The sequence below is a fragment of the Sphaeramia orbicularis genome, chromosome 6 (genome assembly GCF_902148855.1).
Source record: "Sphaeramia orbicularis chromosome 6, fSphaOr1.1, whole genome shotgun sequence".
In the NCBI taxonomy this organism is placed as follows: Eukaryota; Metazoa; Chordata; class Actinopteri; order Kurtiformes; family Apogonidae; genus Sphaeramia; species Sphaeramia orbicularis.
The window spans coordinates 27780026-27797865 of NC_043962.1; the positions used below are offsets into that span (position 1 = coordinate 27780026).

The window sequence follows — 17840 nt, forward strand, 5'->3', positions numbered from 1 at the left end:
ATGCCAGCATACAAAATCGTCAGCCAAAAGTGTAAAACCAAAGTAAATGAGAATGATTAGGGATTCATGCTGTTCCAAAAATCATTCAGTTGCACATGTGTGGTTTCGCAGCTCATTCAAGATCTAACTATTGAGTCATTAGAGACAAACTGAAAGCATATACAATATATGTTAATGTCTATTGATAAAATCGTGAAACTACCAGTATACAGCTGGCCATTTATTTTTACTGCTGTTTCAGCTTTTTACTATGTTTTTAATCAGACAATACAGACGGCTGCATAGCAAGACATTTTACAGACACCTGTCCACCGAAACATAGAGTATTTTTATTACCGCTACCCAATTAAGAGACATTAAAAGTTTAAGAGGGGTGAGATCGAAAATTTTCTAGAATGCAAGCTTTGGAAAAGACTTTCACTTGGAGTATTTAGTGAAATTACATGCAGCATAAAGCAGTCAGCTGTGGCCCATTATCTTTTATTCATGCTGCTGCTGCTTGTGAATTACCTGCTTGGCAGAGCTGCAGAAGAGTGCTCTGGCATCCAGTAGACTCATGTAGTCACTCCACCATCAAGGGCCCTCAGAGCAGAGCAGGGGCTCACCTGCATAAAAAATACATGGACGCATTCCTTACTTACGTAACACTGACCACAAATTTGTTTTTGCTGTGACTCTGGAAGCCGTCTTATTTGAAACAAGACTTTCCTTCAAACACAACAAGACCCCATACTCATAACCATTATGGGTCAGTTTGGATCAGTGTTGTCATTTACCCCAGGCTCTTACATCACATAAATCTGCGGTGGTGTTCCTGTGTATGCCTGTGCTGTCAGCAGGGTGTAATTGGAATGTACATTGTGCATAATGTAGCACCAGTGGTCCCTTGCTGATTTCTCTCTTAGACCTTCTGGCTACTCTCAGTGAAGCTGCCCAGTCCACAAAAGGCGAGTACAAGCCACTGTTGTCCCCGCTCACTCGGCCATCATCTTTGCAGATATGCACGAGCCCCCCTATGCCTCCTGGCTACATGGTAAAGGTTCAGAAGTGATGAAGCAGAGCAGAAGTAACCAACACAGTCAAGTTCACAGCATTACACACAACCCCTCCATTCATTAGGCCAGAAATACAGTGTTAGAGGTGGTTGATAATCTCAGGAAGCTATCATTTTATTATGTTTTTCAGAGAAAGCGTGATCTTAAACGTCTTGCTGATAACTGGGGCTGAAAAAGGTGCTTTTTTGCTCTTGCTGTACAGTACATGGAGAGGTTGATGCATTTGTAATGATGGGAAGAATCCACCCCTCCCCCATTTATCTAGAGAAATGGGCCTCACATGAGGACACTTACACTGGACACTTATCTAAATTTTTAAATTGTGTTAAACCATGCCATGCAAACAATCATGTGCTCATCTGTCCTGTTTAAGAAGCCAGCAAACCCGCTCCCACTTTTCATTGGAAATCTCATTCCGTGTGAGAAACTAAATCAAAGGTCACATTCCTGCTCAGTAGTACCATCTGTAGATAAAGGCTGAGCTGTGCAGTGTGGGAGAACAGTCTCCATGTTTTCCACAGATGGATGCATGCCTGGGCCACAGTTTGATAACCCAGTGGAGGGCTATGGACTTTGTTTCAAACCTGGCTCACAGTCCAAAGCAAAGCAGTAGGCTCAGATTGTTTCTCTGGGTTACTATGTGTGTGTATTCATTACCAACATTAGTGACAGGTTCCATATTGTGTGAATAATATAATATGTTGTAGATAATAGAAATGTATAGGTTATTTATAATTTTCTTATATCTTATTTCTTCATACCTATCCATATTTATACCTGCAAAGAGGAAATAGGCAACAAAATGAATGGCATTTGATGCATTTGTGTTATTTTGATTCAAGGCAGAGAATTCATGACTGAAGGCTGTATAGTGTTGCTTCTATTGTGTTACTTATTGAATTCTGTTTATTCCACAAATGAAAACGCTGCCGTTAGTCATTAGATTAATCTAATAATATTTACTCTTCCTCCCTTCTCCGCTAGTGGAGCTAATGAGATTTTGTTCATGCTCCACTATAACCTCACACCGTTCTCTCGGACACAGAAAGGTCCCTATCTCCAGGAGAACTCTTAAAATCAGATAGCAACTTCACAGACATTAGAAGCCATTTATCTGTCCTGACTTTGAGCAATTCAATAAAATTAAGGTATATTGTTGTATGGCCAGGATGAATTGGGTTTGCAAGCACAGAAGGGACATTAAGTCAACACTTAATTGTAATCTTATAAAATCAGGGTTGTGAATAGGCTTTAACCCAATTTGAGAATGCAATTTTAGTCAAATGCCAATGCCTTATAATTATAAATAACTGGATTGCACTATATACAAAGAATTTACTTTTGTCAGCTGTTTTGCATGTTTTTTTTACCCTCCTGATTGGTGAGAGTAAACCTTCAGAGATTATTCATAGGGAAATGTGCTTATCTTCCTCATAATAAAGAGGGATGGCCATTGTTGATGTGACTTGGGAAAAACAGACAATTCCCTTTCTGTTTATGAAGGAACATTCTGTCACTCACAAGAGCCCCACAGTAAACAGAAATGAGCATAAAATTATCAAACCATTTCCATTAGATTTCATTCTGTGATCACTATCATTCCTTGTTATGAATGGAGCTGTATTATTCATTCAATAAGATATGTAAATGTTGACCATCACAAAATGCCAAGCCCTGTGTACAATCCTTCTTCTGAACCACATTTTTCCCCTTATTGATTATTCTTTTAAGTGAATTTCATCAGTACCCTTTGCAGATTTTTCAGTAACAAAAGCTGTTTACAAAATCATTAAATCATTGCAGCTAAGGATGTAAACGGTCTCCTTATGTTACATTTAGTTTTTTAGCAGCAGTCACACTATTTATTGCATGATTAATGCACCCTGTGTGTTTCAAACATGTATTGTCAATGACTTCCTGCACTGAGAAAAATACATTTTATTACCAGTTTATGGAATGAATTCCATAAAGAGCTTTCAGCTGAATGGGCACTAGGAGTTTCAGACATGGGATGTTTATGTTGTCAGTCAAAGGCTGAGCGGTGATTAAGACTCATTTCTATCTTAATGAATGCAAATTGGCACATCTGCTATGGTGGGCTAGCTGTCCAGACTCTTCAATTAGCATGATTGATCAATTATCCTCCTGCTGGTGGCTCACTGGAAATGGAGGCTGGGGAACAGTGTGGAGAGGAGGCACAGAGATGAAAGAGCATAAGAAAAAATGAACAAGAAACTGTACAAAAACCTTCCTGTCTGGATTTGATGTTTTATTTGATTACACTAAACAGATAAGGCTCTTAAACATACGTTAAAAATGTCCAAAAAGTTCAGACTTTCACTGTTCAGAGTAGAACATAGACTTTTGACATTAACATATACAACTGACAAGTTGATATTGTGTATTTATTTTAAAAATTCGCAACAAACATTAAAAGAAGTTGCATTCTTGAAGAACATCAATATAATGTAACTCTGATTCAGATATAAATTAAAAATGCTGTGATTGCATATACACACATATTATGCCTTTATACTCATGTACTTGGATAACCTGGTGGACTAGTAGACATATTTTATGCCACAAAAACATTGAAAACAAAAACACAAATGGAACAATGTTTAACTTCTTTGCAGCATGGCATGCTTCTAATGCTATTTTTTGAGGTCATTGTTTATTCTAAAGAAGCGGACGTTGCTGTTGGTATGACATCACTTCCTGTCAAACAGAGTGTTTTTCTCTGGAAAGAGGCCACCTTGCTTTGTGTTGATGTCCAAGGGCAACACATGAACAATGACACCACACAGTCTATTTGTCAATATATTAAGGGGATAACAGTGTGAAATGTGAAAGTTAAGGATTTTTCCTTTTTTTTCCACATTTGACCTGAGGTTGCAAATCCACCAGATTAATTTGTCGTTCATTGTGCTACTGTAACTGGCTACTAGAAACAAACATGACTCAAAACAATTTACTATATAACAATAAGCACCAGCCCTAGTTGTATGTGTCATTTTATTTATTTGTTTCTTATTTTTATGTACACATTTTGCCAAATTAATGAGCTAATTTAGTCTGGACAAATTAAGCAATAAAAGTATTGTTCTTAGTATTTTAATTTTCTCTCATTGTCACTTCGAAAGGCACAATTCTGACACTTGGCTACATATTTATCATATAGGGCTGATTATGCAAATACAATAGTTAAAAAAAAAGAATAGCAATGTAATTACACAAACATCCCAAACTGAGGCATTAAGAAACAAATAAAATAAGTAAGTTATGGAGAAAACATAATAACAAATCTCACATATTGATGTAAGAGTTATGGTAGTTATGGCAGTTGTGGAAAAATTCAGTAAATTTATAGGTTCAATAAATTATATCTCAGACTAAATTAAACTTTTCATGTCTGGCTCCTAACAAATATCATATACTTCACTTCTTTTCCCTGAGTATGCCATCATCATATTACTGTTCTCCCTTTTGATATTTCACCATAGCTAGCTCAAGATAGCAATGATGAGAAATCCCTTTTAAGCTAAATCAAATGTCATTGCTATTGACATAGACTTATTGAGTTGATGTTGATTTTCCAGGGCTTTCCAATATGTGAAATTTCTGGCAGCTCATTTTTAATATTACAGAAAAAAGTATGTGCACTTTTGGGCTCCTGTGATTTATTGGAGTGATATTAAAATTATTTTCTATATTTCTATTTTCTTTGTAGATATAGTTCTGTGAATTACAGTATGTATCATGGTGATAGAGTTTTGTAAGTTTACATCTTTAATTTATATATATACATTTTTAGATACTGTTTTATGATGCCGTAGATAGTTTTACTTAAGCATGTGTTGTATGTTGCCACATGTTCTCTCCTGAAAGGTGGTAAGGTAACAACATACAGTAGCAGGCAATAATTTGAGTTTCTGAAATCCTATTACCGCCTCCTCATTTGGTGCTCAAATAAACACACTGTGTTGAGAAGATGAGCTACTTCCTATTTCCTGTGTGTACATGTTGTTTTGTACACCTGAGAGCACTCATTTAACCTATGGGGCTGTTTTCCAGGCCAGGTCAGAGTCATTATGTGTCGTTATAGTCAAAACAAACACACCGGATGTTAATAAAGCTGCATCTTTTTTCACACCAGCAGTAACACAAGACAGAACGCATATGTAAATGGTAAAGTGGAAGTGTTTACGAGCCACTGGTGTCTTACTTAATGAACAATAGATGGATGAAGGTGCCTCCTAAAGCATTATGATAATATGTGTTTCATTAGTAATGATTCCTGATATAATTTGATTTTTCACAAACATGCACTAACAACTTATCAGAGTTAATAGTCTTTATTTTGGCATTATAAATGGGATAAATACATCTTTATCATTAATGTCTCACGTGGATGAGGCTGGTGGCAGTTTTTTGCGAAGTCTTCTCTTGCCACTGTGAATGAAGTTGTATTAATGGTTCTGTCGCGAGCAACATGCTGGGTTTCAAAGTGCCCCTTTTTATAGGACAAGGACTCCTTTTCCTCTGGGCTTTTAGTGAAAAAGGGTCACCAATCCTCTTTTGTAGTTTTCTGAGTGTAATGAAATAATTGCGTTAACGTTCATGAGAGTATTTCACAAACTGTTTTGTCATATACGTCCTCGTGTTTTGGTAAAGGTGCATAATAAATGTAACTTTGTTTAAAGAGAGCTTGTGATTTTCAAGCTGTGATTTGATTATTTAGTATTAAATGAAAGCCAGCAGTATTCCTGCTTTGTATATGGCATTTAACCTACACGACATAGAAATACAGTGGTTTCCTTAAAACTATAGGATGGTTCAACTCCATTTAAGACTGGTTTCCAGTGAATTTTAAGTCCATGGTCTACTAGATCTTATTATTTTATTGTGTACAGTGTGTGATGCTTGTTACCAGGTTACTGCTAAGAGATTTTTGCTTTTGGCACATGTCGTGCTTCACTGACGTCAGAGCTTTTTCTCAGCCTCTCAACTACATTGCATATGTCTCATTTCAAGTTGAGGGTCTCTTTGAGAGCATATAATAAAGGGAGTCACAACAACAAAAGACCCTTCCATCTTCTAAACATTAGTTTCCAGTGCCACTAATGAGGTAATGTTCAAAGGTCTAAAATTTATTATTGCAAAATTTAAAAACACAACATTTTATTCATTAAAGAAAAAAGATTCATGAGATATTTTTATATGTTCACTGAGGAATTATATGTATCTTTTTTTTTGTCTTAAAAGTTGTTTGCAAAATGTCACACTACAGAGAGTTGCTTCTTAGATGGGGTTTGTTAAGTTCATATAAAAAACTACTAACACAGAAGCTGCATTTGAAGTATGTGGAGGTAGCTTTTACTTGAAACCTAGTATGAAAGAAATGTATTTTTAACCTTGTAAATAAGAAAAGATATAAGAAACTGTTCAACCTTACGTGACTGCAGACTGGCTTGGTTGAACACACCAGCAATAAATCCTGTGGTAGTGTTTTACAGAATCTGATTAATGCGTTGTCATGTTTTTGCGTGTTTAATAGGGTTAACATCAGCAACTGTGACACACCGTGTTACTGTGAAGTAGAGCTGTGGACTTTCTAAGTGCAGATATTTTAGAGTAGAGAAAAATTGGACCTTTCTTCTATGCAGCTCCGCTCATCACAGAGAAACAAGGATGTCTGACATATCTTTTGTCTCTCGTATCTTGTACCAACTGAAAAAAGCTTCAGACTGAAGCTCAGAAGTGTCTGCTGTGTTTTGTGTGTGGTTTGCCAAATAACTGATGTTGGCATCATTTCGTGCTGACTCTCGAAAAGATTAAATGTGACCATTCTTTTTGTTCTTCAATTAAAATGCTTTGATATTTTCTCTGCTTTGACAGTTAATACTTATTACACACCACAGTATCAGCTTTTGCTTTGTGGTGATTTTTGCTGAGGCATGTTCAAATGTATAATTAAAGTAAAAAATATTGTGCATGTCAAGTTTTTACAATTTTACTCACAAATTTAATTTGTACTACATCATGCACATTTAAAGAAATCCTTTGAATTTATTAAAACAAGTACTATTAACTTAATTTTATGCCGTGCTATATCATAGATATAGACCACTTACTTCTACAATGGAGGTTGTGTGACCACTTTGTCCATCAGTCTGTCTACCCGTCACCAGGATGATGTAAAAACTACTCTGCCAATTCTCATTAAACTTTACCCACCTTAACAAACTGAGGCATGTAACACAAAAGTAATGTAAGGACTGTTGTAAATCATTGTCTTTCTCAAGGAAATTCTAAACTTTATGCATTGCACATCAACGCAGTTGTCGCAGTTGTCATTTTTACCTGATCTGATGCTCTTCAGACTGAACTTGCATACACCTGTCATTCACTATGGTATGTATCACGTGAAATAGGCCAAACAGGGAGCTGACCTAATTTTGGTTTGATCTAGTTACAGAGCAACAGTAACACCAGTTATGTTAAAGATCATTAAAACCACAAGCGATGAATCCACCGCGCGTGTTCTTCAATGACCTTGTGGGCTGAATGGCTGAAATGAGACCTTCCTTTCGTGCACAGTAGCTTCTGTGAGTTAGCTCATGCAACAACCAACTTGCCCTTGTGCCCCCCTCCTCCCACTGTGCGTGCTGTGTGGCCATCCCCTCCTGCCCAGGGGCGAGGACAGAGCAAAGCCTGCTGGGATGGGGGGCTGGGGGTTACCTGGCACCATGCCACCTTCCCCTTGCTGCATGGCCTGACTGGGGGCAAAGAGGGAGGCTGCTGTGTCTCAGATTGATGAGGACAGGTCTGTGGTCTGGGTATAGAGTGTTGCAGAACAGACGTCCTGCTGGCACATCCTGCCCTCTCTGCCGCACGCCCCCCCAGTCCTCCGTACTCGCCTTATCGGAACTCCTAATTGTCCTTATGAATATTTTAGAGGCGAGCAGGAATGGGAGTTCAGGGTTGGGGGTTTGGTTTCAAGGGCCCTGACAGCTAATGATCCACTCAATGACCAGAGAGAGTGAGAGGGAGACTGAGAGACAGAGTAAAACAGAAAGACTTTCAATGAACTGTATGTTCATTTTTTGCCATTATGGTAATTTATTTTTATTAGTTTTTAATGTTTGCTACCTTTTCTTTCTTTGTAGTCTGTGTTCTCATTCTTTTTAATCTGTAGATAATGATGACATTGGTTTGCCTTTATCCTCAATTTGTAGTTTAATTCCCTCTTGGCTGTACTGAAAATATGCAGTCCGCTGATTGAGACGGTTCTCTCTGACTGTGGAAGCTAATAGCTTTGTCACATCAGTCATTCACCATAGTCTCAGAGCAGAAAGCTCTGATGGGACTGCTCACTGTACTGCAATTGCTTCTTATTCGGTGAAATGGATGGGCCATTTTTAAGAGTCAATGTACTCAGTTAAATGCAGGTAATTATTTATAATGTGCAAGACAAAACAAGATTTTTCTGTCACATGTGTCCATTGCTGTTTAGATTTCATAACAGTGGGCATAACTTATTTTGGATTAATGGGACACTACTTTGTGTTCATTGTGGTCTGTCACATTGTTATTGTTCTGACAGGTGGATTGAATCCTACTATGTTGTATACTGTTTTCCTAACAGCTGCAAGACAATAATTTCCAAATCAAATGCAGACAGTTGAGTTCAGAACCCATGCCCCCTCCTGCTGCTCTTCCTGTCCAGTGAGTAACTAGACAATAGAGTGAGCCAAAGGAAGGACATGAATCCAGCCTCATATCCTGATATCAGTCCTCTCGGTAATGTGTAATGGTCATGAGATTAAACAAGATATGTCTGGGAATTACTGAAGCTTCCTACAGAGGCACATGAAGGCTTCCCACATTACAGTAACTGAGTGCTGGTCTATTGCATACAGTGCCTAAAGACCAACCAAAGGAGGCTTTTATTCCCCTCAAGTGAAGACTACAGCACCAGAGGGGAAAAGGAACATGGTGGTAGTGAAAGTCTCTTAAGATGTTATATAAGAGGAGAAATATTCCTTGCAGATAAAAGCCTTCCTATCAGCCGCCTTCCCATGCTGATTTCCTAGTGCGTTCACACTCAAAGAAGCCCTTTGATAAGCACATTAGATGGAACGGCCTGGACACAATGGTGATGTCATGAGGATTAGCACGCTACCTTGCTTAATGTAGCAGCGGGCACAAGGGCTAATTCACAGTACTGCAGGGTGAGAGGCTGGGACACCCAGCTGAAATGAGGTGAGGGCAGGCTGCTCTGCACAACAAGCAGTTAAAATATAGCTTCTATGTACTTTAGGAAAGGCTGGAATAAACACAACATTCATTAAACTTTCATGATGTACTCCACTTTTGGAACATTTCGTGTAATTTCCTGCTCTATTGCCATTACGCTACAAACTGTCTTGCTGGTGAGGAGCTTGTAATCAGAGCTGTGGTGCACCAGGGTCAGGTGGTGCTCTGCCAATTGTGAAAGCTTCAGTAAGTATAGCCCTTTCCTGTGATTCAGGCACAATGGAAGATACTATGGAAACAGCCTCTTCATGCCTTCCTTTTAGCCATCTCCCCCACAATTTTGAAGTTCAGCTTTTATACCTAACCACTATCTTTCTCCTTTCACCCTGCCTTCTATTCACATACAGTAGTGTACAGTACATGAATAAGTTAAATGCAGAAAGCTCTCTTGACACAAGAGAGGGAGAACATCAGAGTGAAATGGTTTTCCAAGACACACAACAGAGTAAATTGCTCGAGCCCATTTCTCTAAAAAAGACTTCTCAAGGAACAGGTGATGTAGGTGGCTTATGCAATGGGTTGAGATTTATTTTTAATCCTTGGAATACTGTTTGCTTGAATTTTGCAAGAAAAAACTGTGTATTGCAGTCATATAACGTTCTTGGATGGACCTTATATGACAGATTTTAGACATGATGTGCAATTGTCACAATATTTAAAAGCTTCTAAGTTGTGGGCAGAATTATATTAAAGTGAATAGGCTCTGATACTTAATCAGAGAGGTATGCAAGGTTACTTCAACAGTAGTATGGCCTTCTGTATTGAATATATGTTGCAAACCTGGAGAAGCAATTATTCTGCCTGATGTTCCCCATGGTTACAAAGAGGCTAATAGTCTGGGCTCAGGTGGAGATGGTGGATAGATGTTTTCATCAGGACAAGGAATCTTCAAGGCCTCCCGCTTTAGTAAATGTTTCTTATAAACACAAGTTGAAGTGACACACAAGCAAACTTACAAACACAAAGACACACACATAACCACACACACGGGCAGTAGGGTTCAGTTGGTTTGACGTAATGCACTCACAGTCTCATTTTTATTTGAAGAGCCAAATTTCTATCAATACAGGTTTGGGCTGCTGTGAGAAAATAGCAGCTGGCCTTGTTCCCACTCATCCTTTTGAGCCTCTGAGGGCCTTGTGAATAGATTACACAAGTTCCCTTGTCTATACTGTCTGCAGCCCCCCTTCCAGCAACAAACCAAGTCCATAGCTTTCATCAGAAAGGCTACTGAAAATCCCAATGTCAGCTGTATTCACACCAAGCCAACTTTACTTTCCAGTGTACTAACCTCACAGCTTGAAACAACATTTGAGAGGCAGTTTCTCAAATTTTTCATTTTGTGAAAAGAAGTTTTACTTTGCATGTTGATGATCTGGTAGGGTATCCCTCTTCTAGTTCAGAGCCCTGTGGTATCTTTAACGGTCTGTAACATATGATATATATATATTATTTAAGAGCAAAGTTGATCCGGGGTCGTATGGCCTTCAGGGTTTCATGCAGTCCCTTCTATGGCCATGTCTCTGCACGGCTGACTCTGATTGGCCAGCATGGGGAGCCAGGTCTTGACAGGTGTTTGGAAGAGGGACACCTGTTTGGCCATGTGCTGATTCAGTGATCCATTTACTGGGAGCTGTGGGCAGCATCTGTGGGACACCCAAAACATGCCAAGTCATTTAACAGCAAATTACAGCCATGTTTTCTCAGGCGTTTCATGTCTTAGATGCATTAAAACACTTGCGGAGATAATTAACTCTTTAACATGTTAACTTATCCACATTAAACGTCTCTTGCAGAGCACCTTGCACAATAGTTTTAATGTATCTTTTTTGGATATTATATATGTGCTGCACTGATTCATGTTGTGTATCATGTAGCAGATCTGAGCACTGCCTGTCCTTGTCGGCTGCTATCTGGTTCCTGCTCACCCACTGTGCTGCTGCAACCCCTCCCTAAATGGCTTGGGCCAGTGGGTGCGGCATACTGAAGGCTGGCCAGGCTTGTTGTGAAAGTAGAGCAGCCCTTCCCATCTTGCACAGCTGGGCCTGACCAGTACAACCAACATATTCCCATAATGAGCAGGTTTGAACTAAAATTTGCAGGTTCAGATCAGATCTTTGGCTCACTAGTGGAGAAAGTGCATAGTTTAACCCCAGTAAACACAGGTCTTTTAAGATCCTAACTAAAGAAGGTTCGTTCAGTAAACAGGAAATGAACCAGCAAGGCGTTTTCTTAGAATGAGAAGAATGCCACTGCTCTGTACCACACCAAACAGTAATACATCTGTGGTACAGTGCTGGCCATTCATTATCCACAGGACTTCTTTCTCTCTCTCTCCACTCTCCTATGAGCATTGCAGACACATATGTTTAAAGAGATGTGGGCGCATTTCAGAACTTCCTTATTTTTGTCTCGTCTGCTCTCAGTGTCACACTTCTGTCTAAAAATTTAGAAAAACATTGCTCTTCTGCCCAATAATGTGGATCCCTCAGAATGTGTATGCATTTTAATGCCGTAGAGAGCCAGCAGCGGGGGATTCAGGATATGTAGGAGTACCATAAAGCCATTGCACAGGTTTTAGGAAATGTGACTTACATTGAGGTTGTGGTGAGCAGCGCTGGGTTAGCCGCATTGTCTGCACAGACCTAAACGCACACTGTCAAATCGCTGTCAGAGGATGTAGCAGCTGTAGATACACCCCCCCCCCCCCTTCACCACACACGCATACACAAAAGTAACACACTCTCACACCAAAAGTATCAAATAGACATCGACATGAATACCACACACACTCCCACTCCTATAGTTTCCGTTTTCTCTCTTCTTCACACAGACTAACACACGCATTTTCCACTTCGTTGGGTGAAGAAGACGAGAAACACAGAGTAAGGTCTCATTAGTGTGTGGCTGGGTTCACACTCTGACCCTACATCCACAGGAGTCAGTGACCTTCCTGTAGACACCAGGCCTCCAAGGCGGCCCACAGACAGAGCAGGGCACTGCTGTGGACCTGCAGCAGCCTGATAGAGGAACCTTGAGAGCTACACATAAATCATGTTTTGATGTACACTGCCTTGATATCACAAGCTGTCACATGCTGTCAGCACGTCTTGTTAACACGGCTATTCAGAGCTGTAATGAGGAGCAGAGACCAGTTTGTATGAAAGTGAGCAAAAGAGCACAGCGTTGTGTGTTTGTTTAGTTTCACAGGTTTTTTTGCTAAGAGTTAGAATAGGCTCTTTATAACACCACAACGCACTACCCCATGTACTTATGGGCTCTTTGCTTTTACAATAATTGCTCAATTTCATGCCCAAATACGCATCTTTGACCACATTTGATAATCCATTTTATTCCCCACATGCATTAACATTGATAAGATCCCACAAATGACAACCATACTGAATTGCACACTGGGACTGTCGAATACGTTCGGCAGTAGGATCTTCTTATGCAGGGGCTTTTTTTTCCAGCTGGATGGCTTATGATAACTGAAATATAATGAAAAATGCAAACACTCCCAGCGAACGAGAAGGAAGAACAGAGACAGAGAGGGACAGCAGCAGAGGAGGAGATTGAGAGGGAGAGAGAAAGAGAAAGAGAGGAAAAGGGAGGGCAATATTTTGTTTCTCTGAACACTTCTGAAGGGTGAAAGGATATGGAGTGACATTTCAGTTTCCCCTTGGTCCTAAGCTTTCTACTGAGCTACAGTTTAGCCTAGCATTGGTGTGGCATCTTATAATGATTTAACACTGTAGTGCAAAAATTAAAGACACATAGATAAATGATAGCATGTATGATTATTCTTTTTGTTAGATATGTACATATATATTAAGTAACAGCAAAAACAGAGCCACATCTTGTATACTGTTTCATTTCAACTGTGCAATTTCATTTCAGAAATTGAGAAACAAAGGCCATAATGACTGTGCTAGTCCTGATCCCGATGACTGTTTTGGGCACAGCCCCCTCATGGACGACCATTTCGGCAAACTAAACGAAGAGAGTGATTTAATGTACAAGCGCTGTGGTGTAAGTACTTCCTTTGTCCCCTGCTATTTTGTGTTGATTTCTGTCTTTATGTTGATGTTCACTACAGGCGCTAAACAAGAAAGAACACAGAGGTTGTGATAGCCCGGACCCTGATGCCTCATATGTCCTCACTCCTCACACAGAAGAAAAGTATAAAAAAATTAATGAGGAGTTTGATAATATGATGAGAAATCATAAAATCGTAAGTACTGTAAATGCAACGTTTTTGCTTGGCTTTGTGGCACACAGGATTTTCACTCTTTTTTTCCATTTAACTTTTCCTCTTTTTTTTACTCCCCCGGAACCTCCGATAACTTCTTTCAGAACTACTCTAGTTTAAGATTAATGCCTCCTTCTCTGGGTGTGCATTTGTTTCTTGTTGATTTGTTCTGCAACTGATATTTTGGCACACCCTGATAAGATCACATTTCATTAACAGATGAAATGTTGCATGCTTCTGCTGGAAAGATTTCCACTCTAGTATCATGGTCATGGTATGATTAATCAAACTGCAGTTGCTATTTAAATACATCAAGACTTTACTCTAACTGCTTACTAATATATAGTGTTTGTCATCTACAGGTTCTGAAATTTAAAGATATGTTTATTTTTTCCTAACCCACTTTTCACCTCAGAGCAAAACAAGAGGAATATTTCACTATCCCTCAACAATGTGCTGTTTATCTTACTTCTCTTTCAACTTTTTATATTACCACTTTCTCTAGTGTATATAGGAAAGAATATCTCTTGAAAGCCCTAAGCATTTCCAGCAGTACAGTGTTCCCAGAGCATAATCATGCTCCACTATCATTTAGCATCTTCCCTCTCCTTCATCAAATACCATACTGACTCAGCCTCTAAAACACCACAAATCTTTGTGATCTTATCATGCGTGACAATATTAGACTTGTGCAAGAACGTAGTGCTTACTAAGCACTGTTTTTTTCTATGTTCTTTACATGGAGAGCAACACTTTGCCATTAACAAACTAATGATAACACCCTACGGCTCACTGGATAATGCTATGATGAAACGTTCTCACTGTCACCTGTCATTCTCACTTACGCTTTGCACAGTCAGCACCTTGTAGATAAATGCAAGAGAGTCACGATTCTTTTAGTTGTGAACGCCTGCTACCCCTTTTTGGTGTGATGAGAAACACAGGATACAATGGTGCTGCAGAAAGAAAAAAGTGTGTGTTTTTTTCAGTGCTGGCTGTTGCAAAGCAAAAGTGATCCACTGAATGCATGGTTTTTTTTTTTTTTTGGATTTTTTGTGTGTTTGTGTGCACTGCGGTCGCACTGAAGATATGTGTGTATATGTATGTAATAATAAGAATAAACACTTTTGATGGTTGTATGGTGTCACTAAATTGCCCTACAATGTAGGGCTGAAATGTTTCTTGAACTAGTTTTTGTTGTAAATGCTCTGTTATTTATATATTTTATGTTTTTGGTTTTTTTTTTTATCTAACCCTCAAGGGTCTCCGTTAATGATACCATGACAACCACTGACCCAACAGATTCATCATTGGATCGTGAGTGTATTTGTGTGTAAATAACCGCCTGTGTTTGTCTCCCCACTGCAGCCCACAGCATTGCCTCAGCAGAACTTCTCCATGCATGTGGCAGTGCCTGTATCCAATCCTAATGCCATGTACCAGCCAGGAGGGACTCTGGGCAGCCAGGCCCTGGCAGCGGCTACAGCCTCTCTGAGTGACAGTGGGATGCTGTCCCCTCCGCAGGCCTCTCTGCACAGGAATGTGGGCTCTAGTGGAGGCCCCCAGAGGCCCACTAGTGCAGGCAGCTCAGGTTAGTGAACAATAACAGTCAATTGGTCAAAGTAGTTTACTACACATGTACACTGTCTCGACTACTCAGTCTCATTTAGCAGATACTTATGTCTACAATTTCTTGCAATTTTAGTGCCTTTTTACTATATTCTGACAATATATATTTGTAGAAAAGCTGTTGATATTTCAACGGTAGTGAGTTAAAACTTGGGGTAGAAAATTTGTTTGAATCCTCAGTGCATATAAGAGGATTTTTTTTTTTTTTTTTCAAGATTTCAAGGGGCCTAACGTCAAGCAGTCATGTCATACTAACACCCTTTAACTGGTGTTTGTGTGATGTGTTTTTTTTTCACACTCTCTGAAATGCTCATCATCACACCTTTTACTGTATCAACATTTTGGAAAAAATGATGTCAGTCTACTAGTAGTATGACTGGCCTCTCTTAGTCAGTCCAGATGGCTTTTGAAAGATTAAACTAAACCACACCTGACAGAAGTACATGCAGTAGTGCAAGGCGTGCAATACTTTCTTGAAATTTAACCACATATCAGAATTGGGTGACACCGACCTCTGTGGGCATACCCCTTTTGTAAAGGGTTTACTTAAGTTGTATTTGACAAAAGCTTGATTCATAGCAGCAAGGTTTGTGTTATTTTGTTGTTTTTCTCAAGATTTAAATATGGGATGATCTTGTCAGGCTCAAGGCTAGTACTGATTACTTTGATCTGAATCTGCCTGTTGAAAGTGACTGCTTGGAAGCATATTCATACGTTGGTTAAGAAGTTCTATCAGAATCACGATCTCCAAGAGAATGAATGATCGCTTGCTGCAGATGCATCCTTACAGCGGAATACCCATATCAAACTTAGCAAACATGATAAATATCCTGCAGTATACAGCATGATATTGCTCTCTTTACTTATATATTGTATATTTCCCACCATGAGGATTCTGGCAGGTGACCATGCCTTCCTCCTTGGTGCTGTGAAGATAGATCTACATGACATTTTCATGTCTGGTCTGGCATCTCCATCACATACTCTGCTAGTTTGCAGAAGGATCCAGATGGTTAATCATATCACTCTGTGCATCTCATTAGGTGGCATGCTGGATACCACAGACCTTTCAGTGCCAAGTGGTGCGGGCTCCAGCCCAGCGGGTAAGTCCTCCCGGAGAGATTCATTAGCTCTGTGTAGCTCTGCCCAATAGGTCTCCTGCTTAGCATGCGGGCTGGATAGTTGCGTATCCATCTGTGATTGGTTCAAGACAGTTGTCACTATTATTGACTGAGAGTGACTTTACCTGAGTGTATTTACATTGCATGCTGAGGGACTACATGTGTTGCTCCAGAGGAACAGAGGAAATATTATGTTATGTTTGAGTAAATGCATGTGTGAGAAATGGGAAATGGCTCTGCAGTATTCACACTGTGTGGTGTTTGTGCTTGAAAAGGGTAACCAAGCGAGGCAATTAGCTGTCCAACTGACTCTGGCAGGAAAATAAACGCTATATTTCCTTTAAACTTGTAACCTCTATGTAGCTCGCCCTCCTCCTGTTTCCTTCTCTCTATTGACAGGTGCATCTGTTTTCTTCCCCTACCCTGGCAGCCCTTATAAGGCTAGAGAGGGTCTGTAAGATGCCTAGACCAGCATAACCCTGTAGGTATTCGGGCCATGACATCCCACTAAGTCCTTAGTACACAATGACCGGACAGCCTGTCATGGTTGCAATGTGCTGTGTGAGAGGCGGAGGCAGGTGCTGTTTAACTCTTTCCTTGACACATAGCCTGCCATTCATATAGTGTTTCTGAGTAGTTGGTAAGAAAAACGTGTGATATTTAATGACTGTAATAATATGAGCATACAATGGCATGTTCAATTATATATGGATTAGAAGGTATGATGACCGCATTGGATCAGTTTGCAGTCAGCGCTTTGAGTGAAGAGCCGGTCAAGTTTTAAGTGTGGGGTGTGGTACCGGGTCAGGGTAGAGTTAGGATCATCTGCCAGTGGGTGTCAGCGTTTGGCACAGTGCATGCATGCTGCAGCTGTTGTTTGTACCAAGTGTGTAACACAGCAGAGACCTCAGGGAGGAGAAACCTCTCCAGCCTTGCTGTCAGATGACCATTCCTGACATAGCTCTGATTTTTCACAAGCAGCAGCTATGACCACGGCAGAGGCCTTTCAAAGTGGCCAGATGGAAGATGCACCATGTGATCTTATCTCTCGATTTGAAGGTGTCACTGAGAAGATTACATGTGTATACAGCAATGAAATATAGAACAGTCTCTTATGGTGTACTGTAAGCTAAACCAAAGAAGTCTGGGTATTCTGTTGAAAGTAATCTGCTACTTTTGTGTGACTTTAAGAAGTGAATACTTAGTTATTGGTTGATTTTAAAAAGTGCATGACTTGCTTCATTTATATATCAGGTTTTTCAAGCAAATGTGCAGTTTATATCTGCCATCTGTATTTGGATATGTCCTTGGTTCAGATAATTTCTTTTAAGCTACTACACATTCAGAAAAAAAAAAAAAAAAACCTCATTTTATATTATTACTCCATTAATACAGCATTTCAACAACTCATACATACTCCTTAACATCTAATTATTGCCTCTGGTCCTTGAGTGAAGAGACAGC

General features: G+C 39.7%; 1 protein-coding gene across 1 annotated transcript in view; it reads left to right on the top strand.

The window, feature by feature from the left end:
• mef2aa (myocyte enhancer factor 2aa) overlaps positions 1 to 17840 on the top strand; it is a 52409-nt gene that overhangs the window by 24215 nt on the left and 10354 nt on the right. The window contains 2 exon segments of the mRNA XM_030135969.1: positions 13275 to 13406; positions 14995 to 15217. Coding sequence (XP_029991829.1) covers positions 13275 to 13406; positions 14995 to 15217 — 355 coding nt within the window.